The sequence below is a fragment of the Scyliorhinus canicula genome, chromosome 14 (assembly GCF_902713615.1).
Source record: "Scyliorhinus canicula chromosome 14, sScyCan1.1, whole genome shotgun sequence".
Classification (NCBI taxonomy): Eukaryota; Metazoa; Chordata; class Chondrichthyes; order Carcharhiniformes; family Scyliorhinidae; genus Scyliorhinus; species Scyliorhinus canicula.
In genome coordinates this window covers 83,994,981-84,018,156 of record NC_052159.1, presented here as the reverse complement: position 1 = coordinate 84,018,156, position 23,176 = coordinate 83,994,981, and the positions used below count along the sequence as shown (strand labels likewise).

General features: G+C 46.4%; 1 protein-coding gene across 2 annotated transcripts in view; it reads right to left on the bottom strand.

Annotated features, from left to right (window-relative positions):
* The window catches only part of ccdc83 (coiled-coil domain containing 83), a 116,271-nt gene extending 96,982 nt beyond the window's left edge, over window positions 1-19,289 (bottom strand). For both annotated transcript variants that reach the window (XM_038818887.1, XM_038818886.1), the window contains exons 1-3: window positions 19,245-19,289; window positions 15,522-15,617; window positions 1,638-1,722 (exon numbers count right to left, since the gene is read on the bottom strand). In XM_038818887.1, coding sequence (XP_038674815.1) covers window positions 1,638-1,722; window positions 15,522-15,595 — 159 coding nt within the window. In that variant the 5' untranslated portion in view covers window positions 15,596-15,617; window positions 19,245-19,289. The remainder of the gene's footprint in view (window positions 1-1,637; window positions 1,723-15,521; window positions 15,618-19,244) is intronic.
* Between the last annotated feature and the right edge of the window lie 3,887 nt (window positions 19,290-23,176).

The window sequence follows — 23,176 nt, the reverse complement described above, 5'->3', positions numbered from 1 at the left end:
AGACCTTCTGGGAACTATATTGAAGGGCCCCTGTCAAGGCAATGGAACTGCATCTTGAACAGGCCAATGCACCACTCGATGACAGGCCAGTTCACACTTTAAAAAAAAAATTTTTATTCTCCACATTTTCAACAAACAAACAAACACAACAACAATCCCCCAGAAATAACACCGCCCCAATATACAGACCAATAGATCCACTCGTGCATTCCAGGTAAAAACCAACAATCAGTAAGCAATGCAACAATACAACAATTCGCCAGTATCTTGGTGTCTACATTTAGTAGCGATATAGGCCTATATGGCACACACTCCATCGGGCCTTACCTTTCTTTAACAGCAGGGAGATCGAAGCCTGCCCCAATGTTTGTCCCTATCGCCTCCTTGAACATCCCCACCATCAGTGGTGCCAAGTTGTCTTTAAATTTTTTGTAATACTCCATGGGAACCCATCTGGCCCTGTCACCTTCCCCAATTGTATTGTCCCAATTGCCTCCTTTACTTCCTGTTCTCCCACCGACCACTCCAATCTGGCCCTATCTTCCTCCTTCAGCCTCAGATACTCCAATCCGTCCAGGAACTCCCTCATCCCCTGACCGCTCCTGGTGGCTCCGGCACATGGGTTTAACTCCTCAAACACCTTATTAATCTAGTCTGGGGCCACCAACAATTTCCCTGTCCTATCCTGCACCTGGACAATTTCCCTCGCCATTGCCTTTCTCCAAAGTTGGCATGCCTTCTCCCCATATTTGTAAATCGCTCCCCTCACCTGCCTCAGTTGGTGTACCGCCTTCCCTGTGGACAATCAGTTAAAGCTAGCCTGAAGCTCCCTCCTTCAGTCCAAAAGGGCTGGGTCTGCATCCCCCGTGTACCTCCTGTCCTCTTCCAACATCTCCTCTTTCAGCCTTTGACCCTCCTCCCTCTTCTGTTTATTCACCTTGGTCTTAAATGATATCAACTCCCCCTCACTACTGCCTTCAGGGCCACCCATACCACCGCCTGTGATACTTCCACTTTACAGTTAAAGCCCACGTACTCAATCACCTTCCTGATCTTCTCATAAAAACTTTGGTCCCAGCAACCCAATGTTGATTCTCCACCCCGGCCTCTGCGATACCCCCTTCCCCAAGACCATGTCCACCCAATGCAGCGCATGTTCCGAGATCGCTATTGCCAAATAATCTGAACCCCTAATCCCAGCCAGCAATGCTTTCCCAACTACAAAAACGTCTATCCTCGAATAAACCTTGTGAACCTAGGAGAAAATGAATACTCCCGCTCCCTCGGTTGCAAAAACCTCCATGGGTCCACCACTCCCATTTCCCTCATAAGCCCAGTCAGCGCTGATGCTATTGCATTCAAATTCATGTTAATCGGGGTCTTGCCTTTTCTGGGCATGAATCTGATCGCATCATCGGAGAGGGCCTGGGAAGATCACGATTGAAACCTTGCTGACGTAAATCCTGTTTTTGGCCTCTCGCAATATTTAGCGACCATGACACGATTTGCGCCCGCGGCTAATGGGCCTGCTAAATCAGGCCCAATCTTTAATATGCAAAAATGTTCACAAAAGATTCTTAATTTATCGCAAAGACGTCTGAAGAGCATTGGTTTTTATTAATGTGAGAGTGCCTCACCGTTTCCCTGCTTTGTGCATTCATTTCTTCATGCTGCTGTATAACGTAGGACAATCTTTCAATAGCCTTTTCTTTTAACTGAAATCTAAGAACACATTAATAGTTAATGTATTGAACACAATGAACATGGATATGACAATGCCACAAATTATAACCTATTCAAATCCAAATATTCATTAATATCTTTTTCAAGAAAGGAGCATTAAAGTAGGTATGGATACCTACCATAGTAACATCAGATGACAGTGCTGAAAAAAACAATCACCTCTTCTCATTTACCAACATGATTCAAGAGGAAATGCAATCTACATAAATACTACTTGCGTTATCAATTCCTGGCACGTTTTATATAATGGTGAACAATGCTTAACTCAACTATGCAGAAAATGAGAAAAATCTGATCATTCAGAAGTAATTCACAAGTGCAATATAAAACAGCAACAAGACAAAAATTGACACCAGACAGAAAAGCAGAGGTTTCGAGTGAGAACTTCTAGTTTAGGATTTAGACAACTAATGCGATAGATATTGAAGTAAGGAGAGGGCAGGATGCACAAGAGGCCAGAGTTGGCAGAAAACACAGTTCTTGGAGAGCTCTTTGGTAGGAAGATGCGAAAGAGAAAGGGAAGTGATTTGAACATGAAGATATGAATTCTAAGATGTGATATTGGGAAATAGTGCAAATCAGAGAGCACAGGGATGGAATGTGAGCAGAACTTGGTTAGGACATGGCAGGAAAGATTTGGATGAGCTGAAGCAAAAGGAGGGTGAATGATGGGAGGCTGGCTAAGAAAGTATTGGAATATTGGAGCCAGGAGGCAACAAATCATGGAGGAGGGTTTAGCAGTTGATTGGTTGATGCATGGGTGGAGATGAGCAATGTTACAGGAGGTGGAGAGGTGGTGGTGTAGTGATATTGTCACTGGGCTAGTAATCCAGAGACCTAGGGTAATGCTCTGGGGTCCTGGCTTCAAATCCCACCCTGACATATGGTGAAATCTGAATTCAATGAAAATCTGAAATTAAAAGTCTAATGATGACCATGAATGCATTGCCGATGTTGCAAAAACCCATCTGGTTCACTGATATCCTTCAGAGAAGAAAATCTGCCCTCCTTACCTAGTCTGGCCTACATGTGACTCCAGACCCACACAGTGATGCGGTTGACCCTTAACTGCCCCCTCAAGGGCAATTAGAGATGGGTAACTACACCCAGTGGGGTCATCATCTTCATGGTCAAAGAAAACCTCTAAAGTTTGCAATTTGGAATGTTACAATAGTTATGAATACTCTCAAGAGCGAAAGTCGGGAAAGAGGAACTGTAATTGTATCACGTGAACTATCAAGACTCCTATTTGATATTTACGCTCTCAGTGAGACCTGCCTCCCTGGGGAGAGGCAGATGAAGGAACAACCACGGGGATACACTTCTACTGGAAAGAAAAGGCTAACTTGTGTTCATGGAGTTCGTTTTGCTATCTGGAGTAAGATCTTGGATGCATTGCCGGAACTCCCAATTGCTTCACCTGCAGCTCAGCCATAACAAATATGCCAATGTCATCAGACCTAAGTGAGATCTGTAGCATGTAATCTATGTGGGGGACTGATCCCTGCAGGACAGATCTTTGAGTTTGTTCAATTGGTAATGAATATCCATCTAGCACCAAGATATCACAAAATCCAAAGGTCCAAGAGGATGATGATCAATGTCTCAGCCCAAAAACAGCCTGACTGAAAAAAGGAATTATAAGTGCAGCTTGAAGCCGATCTGGAAAATCTTCACACATCCAAGAGCAGGATCAAATAAAGGCTTCTGTGCGAGACTCCTATGTTCAGATCATTGGACTCAATAATCTTTGTCACCAGGATTGGTTCAACAAAAATGATGCTCAAACCTCCTGGAACAAAAATGAACAGCCTTCAATGCCTGCCAAACAGCTCACAGTTTCAAGACAAACCTGGAAGATATAGGGCATATTTTACGCTTCCCTGCCCAGGCGGTTTTGAGGCAGGGGGAGCGTAAAATTGGAAGGGACACAATTTCTACCCTGGCGGGCAGGGTCTCTGGTCACTTAAGGGTCTTTTTCTGCCTAGCCTCAATTTATATGCTGGCGGGAGTGGGTGCAAGTAGGGTGGGAAACAGAGAAATAAACTTTTGTCTATCTTGGGTGGGGTGGGGGGTGGGCGCCTCAATTTGAGGGCCCCTTCAGATTTGGAGGACCCTCCCCTCCAGAACCTTAGAGCTCCAGCCCTCCCTCTCCCCATGGCCTATCCCAAATGTCACGACCGACACCCCAAGGCATCGCGTACACTCCTACCCCGGGGACTTACCTTGGGAAAGGGCCCGGGGCTTAATTCCAGGAAGAGCATTGCAGTCCCTCTTCTGGCCCCTGCAATGGTATGCCTAGATAAGTTGGATATCTCTCGGCCAATCAGATTTGGGTGGGATTTCCTTCCAAGGGCAGATGGAAGACCCACCCACTGCCAATTAACGCTCAAGTGAACATTAAATGGCAGTGGGCCTCCAAGAGTTGACAGTAGCGTGTTACACGCTGACTCTCAGGGTGGTGATTACTGACAGCTCGCCATCCTTAAAATTCCATTCATAAAATATGTGTTAGAAAGAGTAAACTCAAGAGATCCTTCAATGTGCTGTTCATCATGCATTCCAGCTTGTTTTTAAATTACCAGTGCTAGACAGAGGCTGAGGTCAAATGGACAAAAATGCCTTATTTCACAGGATAGTATTGCTCTTCTTAAAGATGACAATGCCATCCATCAATGCTGGAAAAAAGATTTTGAACAATTGTTCGATTGTTAATCCACAACAGTTGACAACTTCCAGGTTATCTCCTAGTGTCCTCTCATAGAATTCATGCATGAGCAAACATCGACAGGAAAGCCCCCACCCCATCAACTTCAAAATGTGCAAATTATAATTATAAACATATGTTTGGACATTCATTATTTCTGAAAAGAGACATGCTGTCCAAGCTTTTCATCTTGCACTCATCAAGACAGATACACACGAATACCAATTGCAAAGGGACCAATATTTTCCAGTAAATGAGACGCAAGTGCTGATTGGTTGGCAAGTGGACTTTGATTGGCAGAGGCGTTATCATGGAAAATGCACCAAGGAACTGTTAACCGCTAAGCTTTTGTTTAAATTCAAACCAGGCATTGTGTCTGGTTGGTTAATGCATTGCCATGAGGAATGAACTAGGGAACGCCTGTTCCTCATTCTTTTGTTTAGTTGAAAAAGATACAATGCACAGACATGCTCTCTCTGTCTGCGAAGAATAGGGCCGTGTGTGTGAATAAATATACATAGCTTCTTGCACACGCAAGTGGGCCACACAGCTGGCCCAACTGATAATCTTAAACTAGTTGTCAATGCAATTGTTAGCAAAATCATTTTTTTTTAGCAAGTGCTGTCCAGCTGTGGAATCACATCTAATGTTGGACACTATGGACAGAATTTTACAGCCCATCCAGCCAGACGGGATCTTCCGGGCCTGCTGAATGTGACCCCTTGCAGTGGGTTCCCTCCTGGTGGAATGGTTGTGCCACACAAATCGGCATAGATATTGGCAGGACCAGAAGATCCCACTATTGGTCAATGGCGAGCTATCTCTGCTGCCAAAAACAGGAAGTGGGGTGGCGCATAAAGTCCGGGCCTATGTTTTGAGTGTTGCAAGCACGGGTTGGTTGGGTAGTCAGTAAGTTTCTTGTTGCGAACAGCCAAAGGGAAGTGTGGTTTGTTATGATCTGCCAGTCATTGAAATATATGGCCCACACACCTGACATCACACTGGCTTTGAAATTCATATACCACATTACTCATTTGTGTGATTAGCAAAATGTCTTTTTGGCTTGATGGCAGCATCCCTTTAAGTGGATATCGCAACTGCACAACAGGAGCGTGAAATGGCTAACTTCACCTGTTTCTCAAATTTCCGAGACACCTTACCCTTTCAGGCTAATCGAGAAAGACAGGGCACTTTTTAAGCACTGAAAGTGGCGGATTTTGTGGAGAACATCCTGAGCCTATTTCTAATAACATTTGAGAGAAAAATATGATGGCCTATGAAGTAACAATTATTATATAAACCTTGTTTATTGTTAATATTTTAGAGGTAATTTTTAGTTCTGGAAAGCAACAGAAAGCTACTAAAAAAGCTATAAAGAAGAGTAAGATAGAGTATGAGAGTAAACTTGCTCAGAATATAAAAACAGACAGTAAAAGTTTTTACAAATATATAAGACAAAAAAGAGTGGCTAAGGTAAATATTGGTCCTTTAGAGGATGAGAAGGGAGTTTTAATAATGGGAAATGAGGAAATGGCTGAGGAACTGAACAGGTTTTTTGGGTCGGTCTTCACAGTGGAAGACACAAATAACATGCCAGCGACTGATAGAAATGAGGCTATGACAGGTGAGGACCTTGAGAGGATTGTTATCACTAAGGAGGGAGTGATGGGCAAGCTAATGGGGCTAAAGGTAGACAAGTCTCCTGGCCCTGATGGAATGCATCCCAGAGTGCTAAAAGAGATGGCTAGGGAAATTGCAGATGCACTAGTGATAATTTACCAAAATTCACTAGACTCTGGGGTGGTCCCGGTGGATTGGAAATTAGCAAACGTGACGCCACTGTTTAAAAAAGGAGGTAGGCAGAAAGCAGGAAATTATAGGCCAGTGAGTTTAACTTCGGTAATAGGGAAGATGCTGGAATCTATCATCAAGGAAGAAATTGCGAGGCATCTGGATAGAAATTGTCCCATTGGGCAGACGCAGCATGGGTTCGTAAAAGGCAGGTCATGCCTAACTAATTTAGTGGAATTTTTTGAGGACATTACCAGTGCAGTAGATAATGGGGAGCCGATGGATGTGGTATATCTGGATTTCCAGAAAGCCTTTGACAAGGTGCCACACAAAAGGTTGCTGCATAAGATAAAGATGCATGGCATTAAGGGTAAAGTAGTAGCATGGATAGAGGATTGGTTAATTAATAGAAAGCAAAGAGTTGGGATAAATGGGTGTTTCTCTGGTTGGCAATCAGTAGCTAGTGGTGTCCCTCAGGGATCCGTGTTGGGCCCACAATTGTTCACAATTTACATTGATGATTTGGAGTTGGGGACCAAGGGCAATGTGTCCAAGTTTGCAGATGACACTAAGATGAGTGGTAAAGCGAAAAGTGCAGAGGATACTGGAAGTCTGCAGAGGGATTTGGATAGGTTAAGTGAATGGGCTCGGGTCTGGCAGATGGAATACAATGTTGACAAATGTGAGGTTATCCATTTTGGTAGGAATAACAGCAAACGGGATTATTATTTAAACGATAAAATATTAAAGCATGCCGCTGTTCAGAGAGACTTGGGTGTGCTAGTGCATGAGTCACAGAAGGTTGGTTTACAAGTGCAACAGGTGATTAAGAAGGCAAATGGAATTTTGTCCTTCATTGCTAGAGGGATGGGGTTTAAGACTAGGGAGGTTATGTTGCAATTGTATAAGGTGTTAGTGCGGCCACACCTGGAGTATTGTGTTCAGTTTTGGTCTCCTTACTTGAGAAAGGACGTACTGGCGCTGGAGGGTGTGCAGAGGAGATTCACTAGGTTAATCCCAGAGCTGAAGGGGTTGGATTATGAGGAGAGGTTGAGTAGACTGGGACTGTACTCGTTGGAATTTAGAAGGATGAGGGGGGATCTTATAGAAACATTTAAAATTATGAAGGGAATAGATAGGATAGATGCGGGCAGGTTGTTTCCACTGGCGGGTGACAGCAGAACTAGGGGGCATAGCCTCAAAATAAGGGAAAGTAGATTTAGGACTGAGTTTAGGAGGAACTTCTTCACCCAAAGGGTTGTGAATCTATGGAATTCCTTGCCCAGTGAAGCAGTTGAGGCTCCTTCATTACATGTTTTTAAGGTAAAGATAGATAGTTTTTTGAAGAATAAAGGGATTAAGGGTTATGGTGTTCGGGCCGGAAAGTAGAGCTGAGTCCACAAAAGATCAGCCATGATCTAATTGAATGGCGGAGCAGGCTCGAGGGGCCAGATGGCCTACTCCTGCTCCTAGTTCTTATGTTCTTATTACAATTTAATTGTAGAAAATGGGATAAATGCTACTAAAACAGCTTGAAGACTATTACATGTTAAGGTTGGGGCCATGTTGACAGCTAGAAAGGTAAAATCATAAAATACCGAGTAGGCTTACCTAGCTGGGAAATTGAAGACAAGAAACATAAGAACGTTCTAATGTTTCAATTTATCTGTATATTTTCAAGGAGAGCGAGTGCTCTGCAGCAGGGGGAAGGTAATATGAAAAATATGCTGTTGTTAGCAGACTCCAGGCAGCAAAATAGATGCTATTAGCTAGCTGCCGCTGTGTAGTCAGGGCTCATGAGAAGCCCCAGGAGCTGTTTGAGAGCTCAGTCCAGTTGGGCTCGGGAGAAGTCCAAGAGAGCTAAGAGGGTGACAGAAGGTCACTGGCTCTATGTTGGAATAGATTAGGGCTCAGAAGAATCCCTGGGAGCCCTGTATAGACTGGTGTAGCTGTGGAGGTTGGAGCTTGTTGAAATCCAGTGGTAGTGCTAGCCCAGGGAAACTAGCTGGCTATTAGAGAGCTGAAACTGCATCAGTAAGTAGAGGTTAGAGTACAGACTCTGAGATCCAGAGGAACAATGGATCAAAACCCTGACAGATGTGCAGTTGTTGAGGTAGCTAGAGTTAAAGCGACTTTGAGGGATTTCAAAGGCTTCATTATCAAAAGTGAAAAGTTTGGAGTCCCACATGAGAAAGACAGATTTTCAACGAGATTAGGTGACTCAGTGGTTGCTGATGTTGGGAAATCCGTGGAATGGGTCATGGTCACATTTGTTATTTATTGTACAGGGTGGTGTGTTCGACTGCAGTTTGCCTGTTAGTTCATGTGTACTTCATATTATCCCTGAATGTTAGAATATAAGATGAATATTGTAAATGGTTTTATCCTTTGACCTTGTATGGTAAAGTTTATGTTTCCTTTTTCAAAACCTACAGAATCCTGTGGCTTTATTCTCTCAGCAATCTTGCATCTCAAACATCGTCTACTTTAAACACAACATTCTTGGTCCCTAACCAGATCTTACTAAATACTTGAGAGTCTGGCCCAGGATCATTATACAATGAACAATATTGATGTTCAGTGGTCTTGGAATACAATGTGTGCATCACTATTGTATCACACTTATTGCAACACATTAACAAGGGTATCTATGAAATCGAGTAATCTACCAAAAATAAATGCTCAATCATATGAAGGCTTTGAGGAAATATTTTGACCAGTTCACTGTCACAAACCTACATTAAAAACTATGGGGAAATTGATTATTAATGGCAATCACTTGCATTTCTTTATACGCATACAAGAAACTATAAAATGAGAAAAGATCATTTATCCAACCAACTCTTCTTTCACAGATCATGTCCAATCTGCCTAACCATCCATCTCTTATGCCCAAGGTAGTTGTAAAACAGTCCAGAACATATATATGTACTTTAGGCCCCCTTATTTTGCTATTTCCATTATCTCAGCAACCCAGAAATCATGCTCTATGAAGAATTTAATTAGGGCGTTTCAGTTTTGTTCAATTTGTGACGCAGCTTCCTTGGATTCATAAATTAGTGGATTCAAGTTACATGCCAGAATGTAAGCATATAATTAACTGAAGCTTCCATTTAATTAAGAGTTGAGTGCTGCATTGTTAGAGGGACCATTTTTTGGATAAGATATTAAAGAAAACCCAGCTTTGATTGCAGTAAATTGCGTGTCCTATTTGAAGAATAGTAAGAAATTGTTTATCTGTGAAATCTCCCATTCCATTCCTAACTAGGCAATTGTTCCATTCTTCCTTGTAAATGCACATTACTATTAACTAATATTTCACAACTGTTGGCATTATACAAAGGAAATATACATATCATGAATAAAAATGTAAAAATAAAAATTCAATAGAAATGTTATCAAGGTAAAAGTAATATTGATAGTCTCCTTAACAATGTTTAAATAGATCATGGAAGCTGATGAGGCACTGTGATCTTTTTTGCATGCAGTGCAGTAATGAAGTAGCTCCACAGCAGAAAATTCTGAAACCATCAAATCAATTAGTGTAGGCTGACAAAAGGATAGAATAGATAAGTGAATAAAACTAATCATTATTCATTTAACAGTCATCTACTGTGCTATAAATTCCAACCCTTGCACTATTTTAAGCACCTGTTGTATCCACAGACTATAAGCTTTGAACGCTAAACTCATCATCTAAGTATTGGATATAATAAAGATGCATCTTGCATCTATGGACAGGTATTTCGAGAAAGGGAAAGCTGAAAGGGAATAACTTGCTAAATTTGTACCCCGGAATTGAAACTTCCATTCGATTACTTGTACAGAAAAAGGAACCACTGGGAGCTGTTTTGCCCCCTTTGTGCCATGTAAATTCATGCCACTGGCCATTCTGGCTGTGTGTCACCAAAAAGCCGTTTTCTTGGAGGCAGAAGCGCTACCAGAAGTGCAAGTGATGGGCAGCTAATTTAGGCCAGTTAAGGTAAATTAACAGAGATTGACTACAATTTTCCAGTTACTCTCCAGGTCCCCTGCAGCAAGGTAACAGGCCTGCTCCCTGGAGGCTGCCTCCAAGCAGCAGACCAGGAGGCAAGCACACCAGCAGACTTTGAAGCCTCCCCAACTATCTAGCCACAGCTGGCCCAGTTGGAGATACTTTTTTCTGTCCCTTAAATAGATGGCAAATGCGCCCTCTGGACACGAATTGGCGAATTCATGGAAAATCACTGCTGGTCAGATAGTAATCATTTCTATATATCAGCTCTGACTATGTTATCATGGTACAAAGTCAAGATTCCTTGGGCGATTTTAATTGCTACTCAGTGATGGTCTTTTTAAAATTTGTTCTTGGGAAGTGAGCATTTATTGGCAGGGCAGCATTTATTGCCCATCCTAATTCCTTTGTGCAAGTGCTGGTGAGTTGCCTTTATGAACCGCTTTGGTCCAGGTGGCATAGGTACATTCACTCTGGGGTGGGAGTTCCAGGATTTTGATACAGCTACAGTGAAGGATTGGCAATATATTTCCAACTCAAGAACGTGTGCAACTTGGGGGGGAATTTGTGGGTGGTGGTGTTCTGACCAAACAGAAATATTGCACAAATATAGAGATGAATGGTTTAGATATAATCGCCAATACAGAGATATGGTTACAAGGTGACCAGGGTAAGGAAATATTCCAAGGTGCACAATATTTTAAAATGACAGAGAGAATGGAAGGGGAGAAGTGGTAGTTCTGATCATAATGGATGACATAAGGACATAAGTGACGAAGGACCTTGGATCAGAAGATAAGTGGAATCGGTATGGATGGAGATTAAGAATAATACAGGTGACGGTCCTTGTAGGTGACCCACAGACGCGCCGGCTGCAACATGCCAAACTTCACACTCTGTCTGTGGAGCACCGCCTTTGTCCAGTTGTACCCGGCCCTCCGCTTAGCCACCTCCGCACTCCAGTCCTGGTAGATCCGCACCACCGTGTTCTCCCACTTGCTGCTCCGCTCCTTCTTGGCCCACCGAAGCACGCACTCCCGGTCAACGAACCGGTGGAACCACACCAGCACCACCCGCGGCAGCTCATTCGGCTTGGGCCTCCTGGCCAGTATTCTGTGGGCCCCCTCCAGCTCCAGGGGCCCCTGGAAGGACCCAGCTCCCATCAGCAAGTTCAACAAAACAACCACATAGGCCGCCAGGTCCGACCCCTCCAGCCCCTCCATGAGGCCCAGGATCCGCAAATCTTACCGCCTCGACCGGTTCTCCATCTCCTCGAACCACTCCTGCCACTTTTTATGGAGCGCCTCGTGCATCTCCACCTTCCCCGCGAGGGCTGCGGCCTCATCCTCCCTTTCGGAGGCTTGCTGCTGCAGCTCCCGGATTGTGGCCCCCTGGGCTGTCTGAGTCTCCAGCAGCTTACCGGTGGTAGTTGGGCCCCCTGTTGGTTCGGACCTTTAATGAGGCAAGGGAGGGGGGGGGAGGCTTTACCCCTAACTATATCATGGGCGCTGATTTCCTTGATCCTTAAGCGGGACAAGGACCCTCTGCAGTGTGGGTCATATAGGCCAATCTCGCTGCTAAATGTAGACGCCAAGCTGTTGGCAAAGATCTTAGCTACAAGGATAGAGGATTGTATGCTGGAGGTCATTCACGAGGACCAGACGGGGTTTGTAAAGGGAAGGCAGTTGAATACCAACATACGAAGGCTTCTGAATGTCATTATGATGCCGGCTGTGGAAGGGGAGGCAGAGATAGTGGTGGAATTAGACGCGGAGAAGGCCTTTGATAGGGTTGAGTGGGGGTATCTGTGGGAGGTGTTGGAAAGGTTTGGGTTTGGGGAGGCCCCGATGAGGCCCCGATGGCGAGTGTAGCCACGAATAGGAGGAGGTCGGAGTACTTTCGGCTGCACCGGGGGACGAGACAGTGATGTCCCCTGTCCCCCTTGCTCTTTGCGTTGGCAATTGAGCCCCTGGCCATGGCGTTGAGGGAGTCGGGGAACTGGAGGGGCCTGGTGCGGGGTGGGGAGGGGCATCGAGTGTCGCTTTATGCGGACGACCTGTTGCTGTATGTGGCGGACCCGATGGGGGGAATGCCGGGGGTGATGAGGATTCTCAGCGAATTTGAGGGCTTTTCTGTGTATAAGCTCAACGTGGGTAAGAGCGAGCTGTTCGTGGTGCACCCGGGTATCAGGAGGAGGGGATTGGTAGGCTCCCACTGAAGCAGGCAGGGAGGAGCTTTAGGTAGCTGGGAGTCCAGATGGCTAGGAGCTGGGGGGCCCTGCATAAGCTTAACCTCACAAGGTTGGTGGAGCAAATGGAGGAGGAGTTTAAAAGGTGGGATATGTTACCGCTGTCGCTGGCGGGTAGGGTGCAGTCCGTCATGATGACGGTGCTCCCGAGGTTTTTGTTCCTGTTCCAGTGCCTTCCCATCCTTATCCCGAAGGCCTTTTTTAGGAGAGTTAACAGGAGTATTACGGGATTTGTATGGGCGCATGGGACTCCGAGGGTGAGAAGGGTGTTCTTGGAGGGGGGCAGGGATGGGTGGGGGGCTGGCGCTGCCCAACCTCTCTGGGTACTATTGGGCTGCCAATGCAGCGATGGTGCATAAGTGGGTAATGGATGGGGAAGGGGCAGCATGGAAGAGGATGGAGATGGCGTCCTGTGTGGACACGAGCCTGGAGGCGCTGGTAACGGCGCCGTTGCCGCTCCCTCCAACGAGGTATACCACGAGCCCGGTGGTGGCGGCTACCCTTAAAATTTGGGGGCAATGGAGATGGCATAGGGGGGAGGTGGGGGGCTCGATGGAGTCCCCGATACGGGGGAACCACCGGTTTATTCCAGGGAGCATCGATGGCAGATTTCTGGGCTGGCACAGGGTAGGTATTAGGAGGTTGAGGGATCTGTTTGTGGATGGGAGATTCGCGAGCCTGGGTGAGTTAGAGGGGACGTTTGGGCTCCCCCCGGGGAACATGTTTAGGTACATGCAGGTTAGGGCGTTTGCCAGGCGGCAGGTGGAGGGGTTCCCTCTGTTGCCCCCACGGTGGGTACGGGACAGGGTGCTCTCGGGGGTGTGGGTTGGAGGAGGGAGGATTTCGGACGTATACTGCGTAATGCAGGAGGTAGACGAGGCCTCGCTGGAGGAGCTGAAGGGTAAATGGGAAGAGAAGCTGTGTGAGGAGATTGAGGAGGGGACGTGGGCGGATGCCCTGGAAAGGGTGAATTCCTCCTCTTCCTGTGCGAGGCTTAGCCTCATACAGTTCAAGGTGCTGCATAGGGCCCACATGACTGGGACGAGGATGAGTAGGTGTTTCGGGGGCGAAGATAGGTGTGCTAGATGCTCGGGGAGCCCAGCGAACCACGCCCATATGTTTTGGGCATGCCCAGCGCTGGGGGAGTTTTGGAAGGGGGTAGCAAGAACGGTGTCGAGGGTGGTGGGATCCAGGGTCAAGCCAGGCTGGGGACTCGCAATAGTTGGGGTTGCAGTGGAGCCGGGAGTGCAGGAGGCGAAAGAGGCCGGTGTTCTGGCCTTTGCGTCCCTAGTAGCCCGGCGGAGGATCTTGCTTCAATGGAATGATGCAAGGCCCCCAAGCGTGGAGGCCTGGATCAATGATATGGTGGGGTTCATCAAATTGGAGAAGGTGAAATTTGCCCTGAGGGGATCAGTACTAGGGTTCTTTAGGCAGTGGCAGCCTTTCCTGGACTTCCTGGTGGAAAGGTAGGGATGTAGGCCGGCGGCAGTAGCAACCCTGGGGGGGGGGGGGGGGGGGGGGGGGGGATTCGGTGGGAGGGAGAACTGTGTACATGGGTTTGTTGGATGTGGCGGGTGTTATCTCTTTCCTTTTTGTTGTTTGCTCTTTTTGTTTTAGTAGTTGCTTTTGTAGTTGGGTGGTTGTGGGTCTTGGGTTTTTACCATGGTTGTTTTGTTAATATTGTTTTGTTGTTTATATTTTGTGAAAATCTTAATAAAAATTATTTTAAAAAAAGAATAATACAGGTCAGAAAATGTTGGTGGGAGTAGTTTATAGGCACATAGACAGAAGGCTGAAGGTTGACCGAATAAAGATATTTAAAATTATGAAAAAGGATGACTTCCGGTGGCGGCTATGAAGGAGTAGGTCGCATATTTGGTGGCTTGGGTCGGATCTTTGGACCTTTTTCCCTGATTTCTTGTCGGACTTGATTTGGAAAATTGATGGTGGAGGCAATTGTGAAGAGGAATCCTACATCAGCGCATGGAGAGGCAGACTAGAAGTGCTCGCAAAGGAAGAAATAGGCAAACAGAGAAAGCTTGGGCTGAGGCTGCAGCAGGAGAAAGCATGAGGGACAACCGGGGTCCTGGCTTGTCGACGGAGCAGCTGATGCAGTTCATAAGGAATGCTTGGTCCCGATTAAGGAATCGATTGCGCGGCTGGAACTTAGACTGGATGCTCAAGATCGGGCGATCCAGAAAGTGGAGAAGGCGTTGGCTGATCAGGAGGAACATCAAACTGTGGTGGAGTTGGAGGTGGGGATGCTGAGAGACCAGCAGAAAAGATAGAGAATAGGTCCCGCCGGCAGAACTTGAGAATCGTTGGTCTCCCGGAGGGGTCCGAAAGAGCGAACACAGGGGCATATATAGCGGGCATGTTCGAGAAGTTACTGGGGGATGGGATGTTCTCACGACCCTTGGAGGTGGACAGGGCTCACAAAGCGCTCGTGAGGAAGCCAAGCCTCTAGCTGAACACTCATGAGCAAACCTGAGACCTACAGTACCTACACAGTGGCTTGCACTGCTACTTCACAGCGCCAGGAATCCGGGTTCAATTCTGAGCTCGCCTGATTGTCTGTGTAGAGTTTTCATGATCCTCCTGTGTCTGCGTGGGTTTCCTCCGGATACTCCGGTTTCCTCCCAAAGTCCAAAGATGAGCAGGTAAGTTGGATTGGCCATGTTCAATTGCCCCTAAGGTTAGGTGGAGTTATGGAGATAGAGCAGGGGAGTGGGCCAAGGTAGGGTGTTCTTTTGGAGGGTCGGTGCAGACTCGATGGGCCAAATGACCTTCTTAGGCATTGTAGAGATTCTGCAATGCATGGTCTGAATGCCTTACCTATTTATACACATCGTATGAAGCCATTAACCGACTGAGGGAGGGACAGGAGACTGGGACAGAGTTCATCCACATACTTTAGTCCAGTTAGGGACATTTCATGTCAAGAAGAAACAAAAATAAATTAAATGGCATTAAAAAAATCAGGAAAAATCTGCTACAAATTAAAATAACACTATCATCCCAAATACATTCAAACTTACCGAAATTGCAGAAAAGCTTCTGCCAAAGTCAGTTTATCCTCACTTCCTTTGATGTCTTTCTTCTTCTTTGCCATTTTCAATTCAAAATGGTAGTTACTGTAATAAATATTTTTTTCAAAATAATTAGGTCAATTGTAATTTTTTTCCATATAGCAAACTTATGTTACTCTAAAAAGCAATGCCCATAAGTATCGGAGTACAATTCTAAAATTATAGAAGTATATACCTTCCCAACCCTTCCCTTCATCTGAACTCCTGCTAATTGTTTGCGTTCTTCCATCCAGGATACAATTCCTAATTTAGATTTCTCATTACTTTCTGCTGAGCCCTGAACTATCTTTACCCCCAGCATGAATTAATGAAAGTCTTTATTTTTTTCACTCATACCCAACGTATCCTCTAATTTGTTTTGCAGTGTGCTGGGGATTTGCTTAAGTGTGTGTCCCTTTCAAATTAAAGGGCTGACTTGTCCACAGCCTGTGTGGGAACCTTTGGGTTCCTCAGCAGCGAAACAGCTTGAAGGGAATGTTGCTCACCCCTCCCCATCATTCTCCTCCAATCACTGCAGCACACTTCACTCCAAGTGCATCTGTCACTCTGCATCTGCTACTGTCCGCACCATTTTGTTTCCCTCAACTCCTCATACCAGTGACATGTTTCACACACTATCAAACCCTGACATGCACATCTTCAAAACATCATTTAGGCTGCACTAATACACTACTTTCTTTCTTCAAGGTCACACTGACACATAATATGAAGGCGCAGGTGAATACAGAGGAATAGAGGTCATCCACACACTGCCCCATTGGAAGATTAAGTAATGGCACAGATCAAGACATAGTGACCAGGGGACGTGTCAGAACTTTTGATCTAAAACTGGAATATGTGAACTTGATAGGCTTGTGAGCATGTTACCTTAATTTATTTCCTACTGACCTTTATACTCACATGGCAAAACATTGCTGCTTTGAGTAGCTCCACATCTGTTTCTGCCACGCCAGATGGGAGAATAGCGGGAGGGCCTCCCGACATTTTTCACGCCCTCCCGCTATTCTCCCCCCCCCCCCACGCCCAACTCACGCCACGAATCGCTGCTCGCCGTTTTTTACAGCGAGCGGCGATTCTCCGAGGCCGATGGGCCGAGCGGCCGGGCCTTCACACCCGTTTCACCACGTCAGCAAACACACCTGCTCGCTGCCGTCGTGAAACGGGCGCCAGATGCCCGTTTGGATCTAGAGGCCCGATTGGCACGGGAGCACCACGACTGTGCTCGGGAGGGGACAGGCCCGCGATCGGTGCCCACCGATCGTCGGGCCAGCGTCCGAAACGGACACACTCTTTCCCCTCCGCCGCCCGGAAAGATCAAGCCGCCACGTCTTGCCAGGCGGCTGAGGAGAAATACGGCAACTGCGCATGCGCGGGTTGGTGTTGTCCAACCTGCGCATGCGCGGCTGACGTCATCGGCCGCGTCAGCCGCCATGCCGCTTGACGTGCGGCCTTGACGACCGTTGTCAAGGCCGCGCCACCGTGACGCACGGGGCCGCGCTCCTAGCCCCGCCCCGGAAGTGGCCGTGAAGGCTGCCGTGGGTCACGGCCTGTCCCATGGCAGCCTTTACGATTCTCCGCATTTGCGGAGAATCGCGCCAAAGGTATTTGCATATAAAGTTGTTTCTTATTTACAGAGATTTTTACATGTGGTCCCCCCATCTGCCTTCTCCCCGCTCCTCTCTCTCCCCCTACCCCCTGTTGGTACTCAGGTTTTCCCTCTTAGTGACTTTTGTCCTGGGCATCGCATACTGTGTTCCGCTTGTTGCCCTTGTAGGGTCGGACCTGTTTATCAACAGCAGCTTTCCTCAAACAGGTCTTGGAACAGGCTGATGAATAGCCCCCACACTTTGTGGAAGCCCTCGTCCAACCCCCGGATGGTGTATTTGATCTTCTCCAAGTGGAGAAATTCCGACAAGTCTGCCAGCCAGTCTGCAGCTGTGGATAGTGCTGCTGATTGCCAGCCGAGCAGGATTCTCCATATAGAAGCAAAAGCCAGGGCGTCGGCCGTCTTCCCCATATGTAGTTCTGGTTGGTCCGACACCCCGAAGACTGCCACTCTCGGGCATGGCTCCACCCTCACCCGCACAACCTTGGACATCGCCTCGAAGAAGGCTGTCCAGAACCCGACAAGTCTGGGGCAGGCCCAAAACATGTGAGCATGGTTGGTAGAGCAACCCTGGCTCCATTCACATTTATCCTCCACCTCCAGGAAGAACCTGTTCATTCGGGTATGGTTAAGTGAGCTCTGTGCACCACTTTGAACTGCAAGAGGTTCAGTCTAGCGCAGGAGGAGGTGGTTCGCTCCAGAGTCCCCAACCCACTTACGTCCCCAGTTCGTCCTCCCATTTACATCTGGCTTCGTCCAGTGTTAGTCTTGCCCTATCCAGTAACCGTCCTAGATGTTCCCACAGTTCCCCCCTCCTTACTGTCCGTGTTTATTAGTTCCTCTAGTAGTGTGTCTCTTAGGGCCCTGGGTTACCTTGCTGTTTCCTTGCGGAGAAAGTGTTAGAGAAATTTAAGGAGAGCCAGAACCAACACAATATTTTCTTGTTTTGCTTGGCCCAATACTACTCCTTGAAATATAATCTTTCCTGGCTTCCACCCTATCATATACCTTATATTTTGTTCCTCCCTTTTCCTTGCCTCTGCATTTGCTTACCCTGTTACATTTTCCAGTTCAGACAAAGATCACCCACCTGGAGGATTGGTTGGAATTTTATCTGCGCTTTGGCGACACACTGGGAGGTGAGATAACTTGTAAATGTTAGGGGACAGTGTTGGGGTTGTCAACATCTTCCTGCCCCCATGTCTTTTTGCCAGTGGTGGGAAAGTTGGATCTTAAGTGGTCAATTAAGGGCCATTTCCCACTTGGGGGCCCATCTCCACATGAAAACTGGCAGTCTCCGAGCAGTTCATGGAAAGGAGTCCTCCTTTATGCACACGGCTAAATCGCTGGCTTTGAAAGCAGACCAAGGCAGGCCAGCAGCACGGTTCAATTCCCGTACCAGCCTTCCTGAACAGGTGGCAGAATGTGGCGACTAGGGGCTTTTCACAGTAATTTTGTTTGAAGCCTACTTGTGACAATAAGCGCTTTTCATTTCATTCCATATAGCCCAAAGAGGCCCATCCCAGAGATGCATTTCCTGCCCCACCAAGCATGCCAGAACCTGCCTGCCTGTCCCCCAACTCCACTTACCTTTCTTTGAGGGCATCCAACCACTGAGGTGTCCCCTTCCTGCAGTTGCAGCAACACCACTATCGTGGTGTCCTCATTGCGATGGCAGCTCTTGAGCCACCTCCACCAGAGATATGCTTCCCTGGGTCCTGCAGCCAGCTGGAGCGGGGTTATTGCTGACTTTCAGCTCTGGCAGCGGAACATCACCCGCCTCTACAGAATGCAGCCTGTTAACTCTTGTTTCTCTCTACACAGATGCTGCCAGGCCTGCTGAATATTTCCCGCATTCTCTATTTTCATTACAGCAAAGGTTTCCAGTGTTATCTCAGTGGTGGGGATCAGGAGAATGCACTGGATCTTAGGGAAAAGTCATTTCTTATCAGGTCAAAATTAAATAATCGAGTGAAGTCTTGGAACATTGTTCATCTGTCCTGGGATGATACATGGGGAAAGAACACCTTTCACCGGCTGAGGGGACCCAGCAGCAATGCACCTACCTGATCAGAGGAATCACCTTCACTTTGCCTCTTGTTTGGATCTGGATGCGCCGTAACCATTGGCAACGCAATGACGCACCTGGATTGGTTGAACAATCGCAACCAATCAAATCAGCAAGAGAAGCTGACAGCCAGCTATTGGCAGAGCCCAGTCACTGCGCTGAAAGCCTTGGGCTGTCAGAGGAGAGTGTGTGCTGGGTAACACTGAGTAGCAGCCAAGATGCAGGGAAATTAAACCTGTTCACAAACTTGTCTTTCTTAAATCTGCTATTCGTTTTTTAACAAAAAACAACCCTGTACATTGATGGTGACTGTTACAAAGCAAGGGTCGTGGTCATTGAACGAACCTCCCTGAAAAGGTTTGGTTTTTCCCCCCCACTTTATTCGTTGTAAATCGCCAAAGACCCAAAGGACCGACTAGAAGCTGCTCTCCTCTAAAACATTTTGCAAAGCAGTCTGGATCTTTTTTTATTTTAAAGTCAACGAGTGGAACGAAAATTTCATTTGAAGGTTGTTAAATTCTGAGGGCTACCAATGCTCCAGGATTGCCCTGGAGTGTCCATGAATTACAAATAATCTTTAGAACCCCGTTACCAAGCACGGCAGTAAAGAATCATTAAAAACGATTCTGCATTTTCTTTTCGAAATGCAAACAGAAAATACTGGGGGGGAGTGACTTAGCCGGTCTGGCAGCATATGCAAGGGAAAATTATGACTTTGAGTCCAGAATGAATTCTTCAGAGCTGAAGAGAGGCGGAAATGTGATGGATTTTTTTATGCTGTTGAAAAATGGGATACAGTCAGATGAAGCAATACAAAATAGGGATAGATTAGAGGGTATCGGGAAATTAAATGACAAAAATGTCCTGGAACAAAAGGCAAAGAAAGTGCTAATGGTAGTAGTAAATGAACAAAGCATTGGTTCAATATTCATAGCAGAATAAAGATCACTATTTGAAAGTAAGATTGATGAGATTAAGATACAGACTGGCAGAGGGGGTGGGGTGGGGGGGACGCAAAATGGAGGACAGAGTTTATGGTCTGAAGTTATTGAGTCCAGAAGGCTATAAAGTGTCTAAATGGATGATGAGGTGCTGTTCCTTAAGAATGCATTGGGCTTCATTGGAACATTGGCGCAGGTCAAGGACAGAAATGCGATCATGAGAGCAAAGTGGTGAATTGAAATGAAAAGCAACCAGAAGATCAGGGTCATGCCTCTGAACTGAGTGGCGGTGTTCTGTAAATTAGTCACCCAGTCTGCATTTGATTACCCCAATGTAGAGAAGATCACGTTGTGAGCAGTGAACACAGTATATTAAATTTAAAAACGTACAAGTAAATTGCTGCTTCACCTGGAGGAGTGTTTGGGCCTTGGATAGTTAGGAAGGAGGAGGTAAAAAGGCAGGCATTACGCCTCCTGCAATTGCCTGGGTAGAGGATAATGTGTTGTGGTAACAAAAGAGTGGGCCAGGGTGATTTGGAGGGAACAGTCTCTTCAGAATGCTGACGGGACGGAAAGATGTGTTTGGTGATTGCATCATACTGGATTAGGTAGACATGGCAAAGGACCCTTCAATGGTGGGATAGGAAGTGAGGACAAGGGAAAATCTCTCATAGTTCTGAGAGGAATGAGAATGGGTGCGGGCAGAAGTGCAGGAAATGGGTCAGACATGGTGGAGAGCCCTGACAACCACAGCAGGAGGGGCAGAATCCTCTGTTGGGGAAAAAGCCACGGTGGAAGTATCGTTGTTGACTAGGACCAGAGTACCGGTGGGAGGAGCTCCTCAGTATAGAAAATGTGGCTGAGTTGTGCCTTGGACACACATTCCCCACTGAGGCCCCATATCTAACCGGATGGGTGTTAGATAGCAACACTGTGAGCGCCGGGTAACACGTGGCTAAATACTCTCGCTTTGGGACTCTGCTCCCATTTGGTTAGATCGGGCCATTTATTTCCCGGTTATCTCCCTTCCTCACCAGTGACTAACAAGCTTCCCACCCAATGCATTTTCATGGATTTTCATATTATTAAAGGGCCTCCACACTACATGATCCCCCCTTACTGAATATTCAATCCTCGCTGACGTGATGTGAGGTTCACAAAATCTTTAGGAAGATGGGAAACAGTCTAGGAGTTTGTGTCAGGTGCGCCAAGATCACAACAGATTACAGGAGCATGACTGGGCACTGATCCTGGCACTGCCCTTGGCACTGCTCCCTGGCACAGGTTGACACTGTCCAAGGTCTTTGCACAGAGAAAAGCAAGTAAACCTGATTAATAACTATAAGTGTTATTTGAATTATATTGGTTTACTTAATTGGAACATATAGTTGCAGGTGTAGGAAGTAAGTTAAAGTTTTTCCATTTATTTAAGAACTGTTTAAACTGTTAACTGTAAAGCTATTCCTTTGTTGCCAATATGATTGGTTCTGTGTTAAAAATTTGTTTTAACATAAGAGATACCTATTGGTCAGTGTTATCACTCCTGTGGTAAAGTATCCTTTCCTCACCATTTTACAAATAGCAAATTGTTGGGTTCTCGACTGGGAGCCTAACAAAGCTGAGAGAAGCTTAAAGTTTGCAAGGCAGAAGTTGCATGAGTTTGGGACTAAGCCAGGTTAAGTATTTAGCGTACTTAACTAAGAAGAAGGCAGATTCTAGGGCTATCCTCTCTGTGCGTTGTTTGGGAGGAGGGAGGGTTATGAGGGCAGAGGAGATTAATGGTGTTTTTAAGAATGTTTATGCAGAATTATATAAGTCAGATCAGTCTGGTGATGCGATGGCAAGTATGGATCATTTTTCCTATTCCCGTTGGCTTCCAGAGGCTTCAGAGAGCCAACGCTTGGTTCTCAATGCTCCTATCATTAAAGATAAGGTGGCGGTGGCCACTAAGGAGCTTCAGCCAGGGAAGGCCCCGAGGCTGGATGGTTTTGGGTGGGAGTTCTACAGGAAGTTTAAAGATTTGTTGTTGGAACCGTTGATGGTAATGTCTTACCTTTCTTTTGAGGAAGGGCTATTGTCGCTGATACTTTGTGAGGCTAATATTTCTTTGACTTTGAAAGCAGGTAAAGATCCGGAGGAATATGCCTCTTTCAGGCCAATTTATCTTCTGATTGTTCATCTGAAATTGTTGTCTAAGGTTTGTGGTAAATGTAATTCACACTGTATTGTATTGTGTCCTTGTGGGCTCTGTCTGTGAGCCATTGCGCGGCTCTGCCCACAGGGGGAGATGAGGAGCTTGTACAGAGTTCCACCCTCGGCTCCATCCATGGCTCCACCCATGGCCCCTCCCACTACCGGAAGTACAAAGTGCTGCAGTCATGTGAGCCTGCCCTCAGTTCTTCTGGTCGCAGGCAGGCTCAGTTGTAAGTCTATTAAAACCACAGTTTACTTACAATCGTGTCTCGAGTGAATTGATGGCCACATCAAGGTTTTGGCGAAAAGATTGGAAGATATCCTTCTGATGATTGTTCCGGAGGACCAGACTTGGTTTATTAAGGGTAGATTTTCTAGTAACAATGTTAATAACTGCTGAATGTGATTCAGGCCTTTCAGAAACAGGCACTGGATGGGCCGGTGATCTCCCTGGTTGGGGAAAAGGCTTTTGACGGGTTGAATGGAATTATTTGGTGCATATGTTATGGAGATTCGTGTTGGGAGAAGATTACATTAAGTGGATTCAAGTGTTGTATCATATGACTGTTGCGGCTGTACTCATGGATGGTTTAAGGTTGTGGAATTTTGGGCTCCAGAGAGGGACTAGACAGGGGTGTCCTCTAACCCCCTTGTTGTTTGCATTGGCTATTGAAACACTGGCAAAGGCCATTAGAAAATATCCACTAATATTGGGACCAGAATGTAGGGTCAGGCAGCACAAGATCGTGCTTTATGCGGATAATGTGCTGCTGTTTGTGTCAAACCCGGGTGTCTC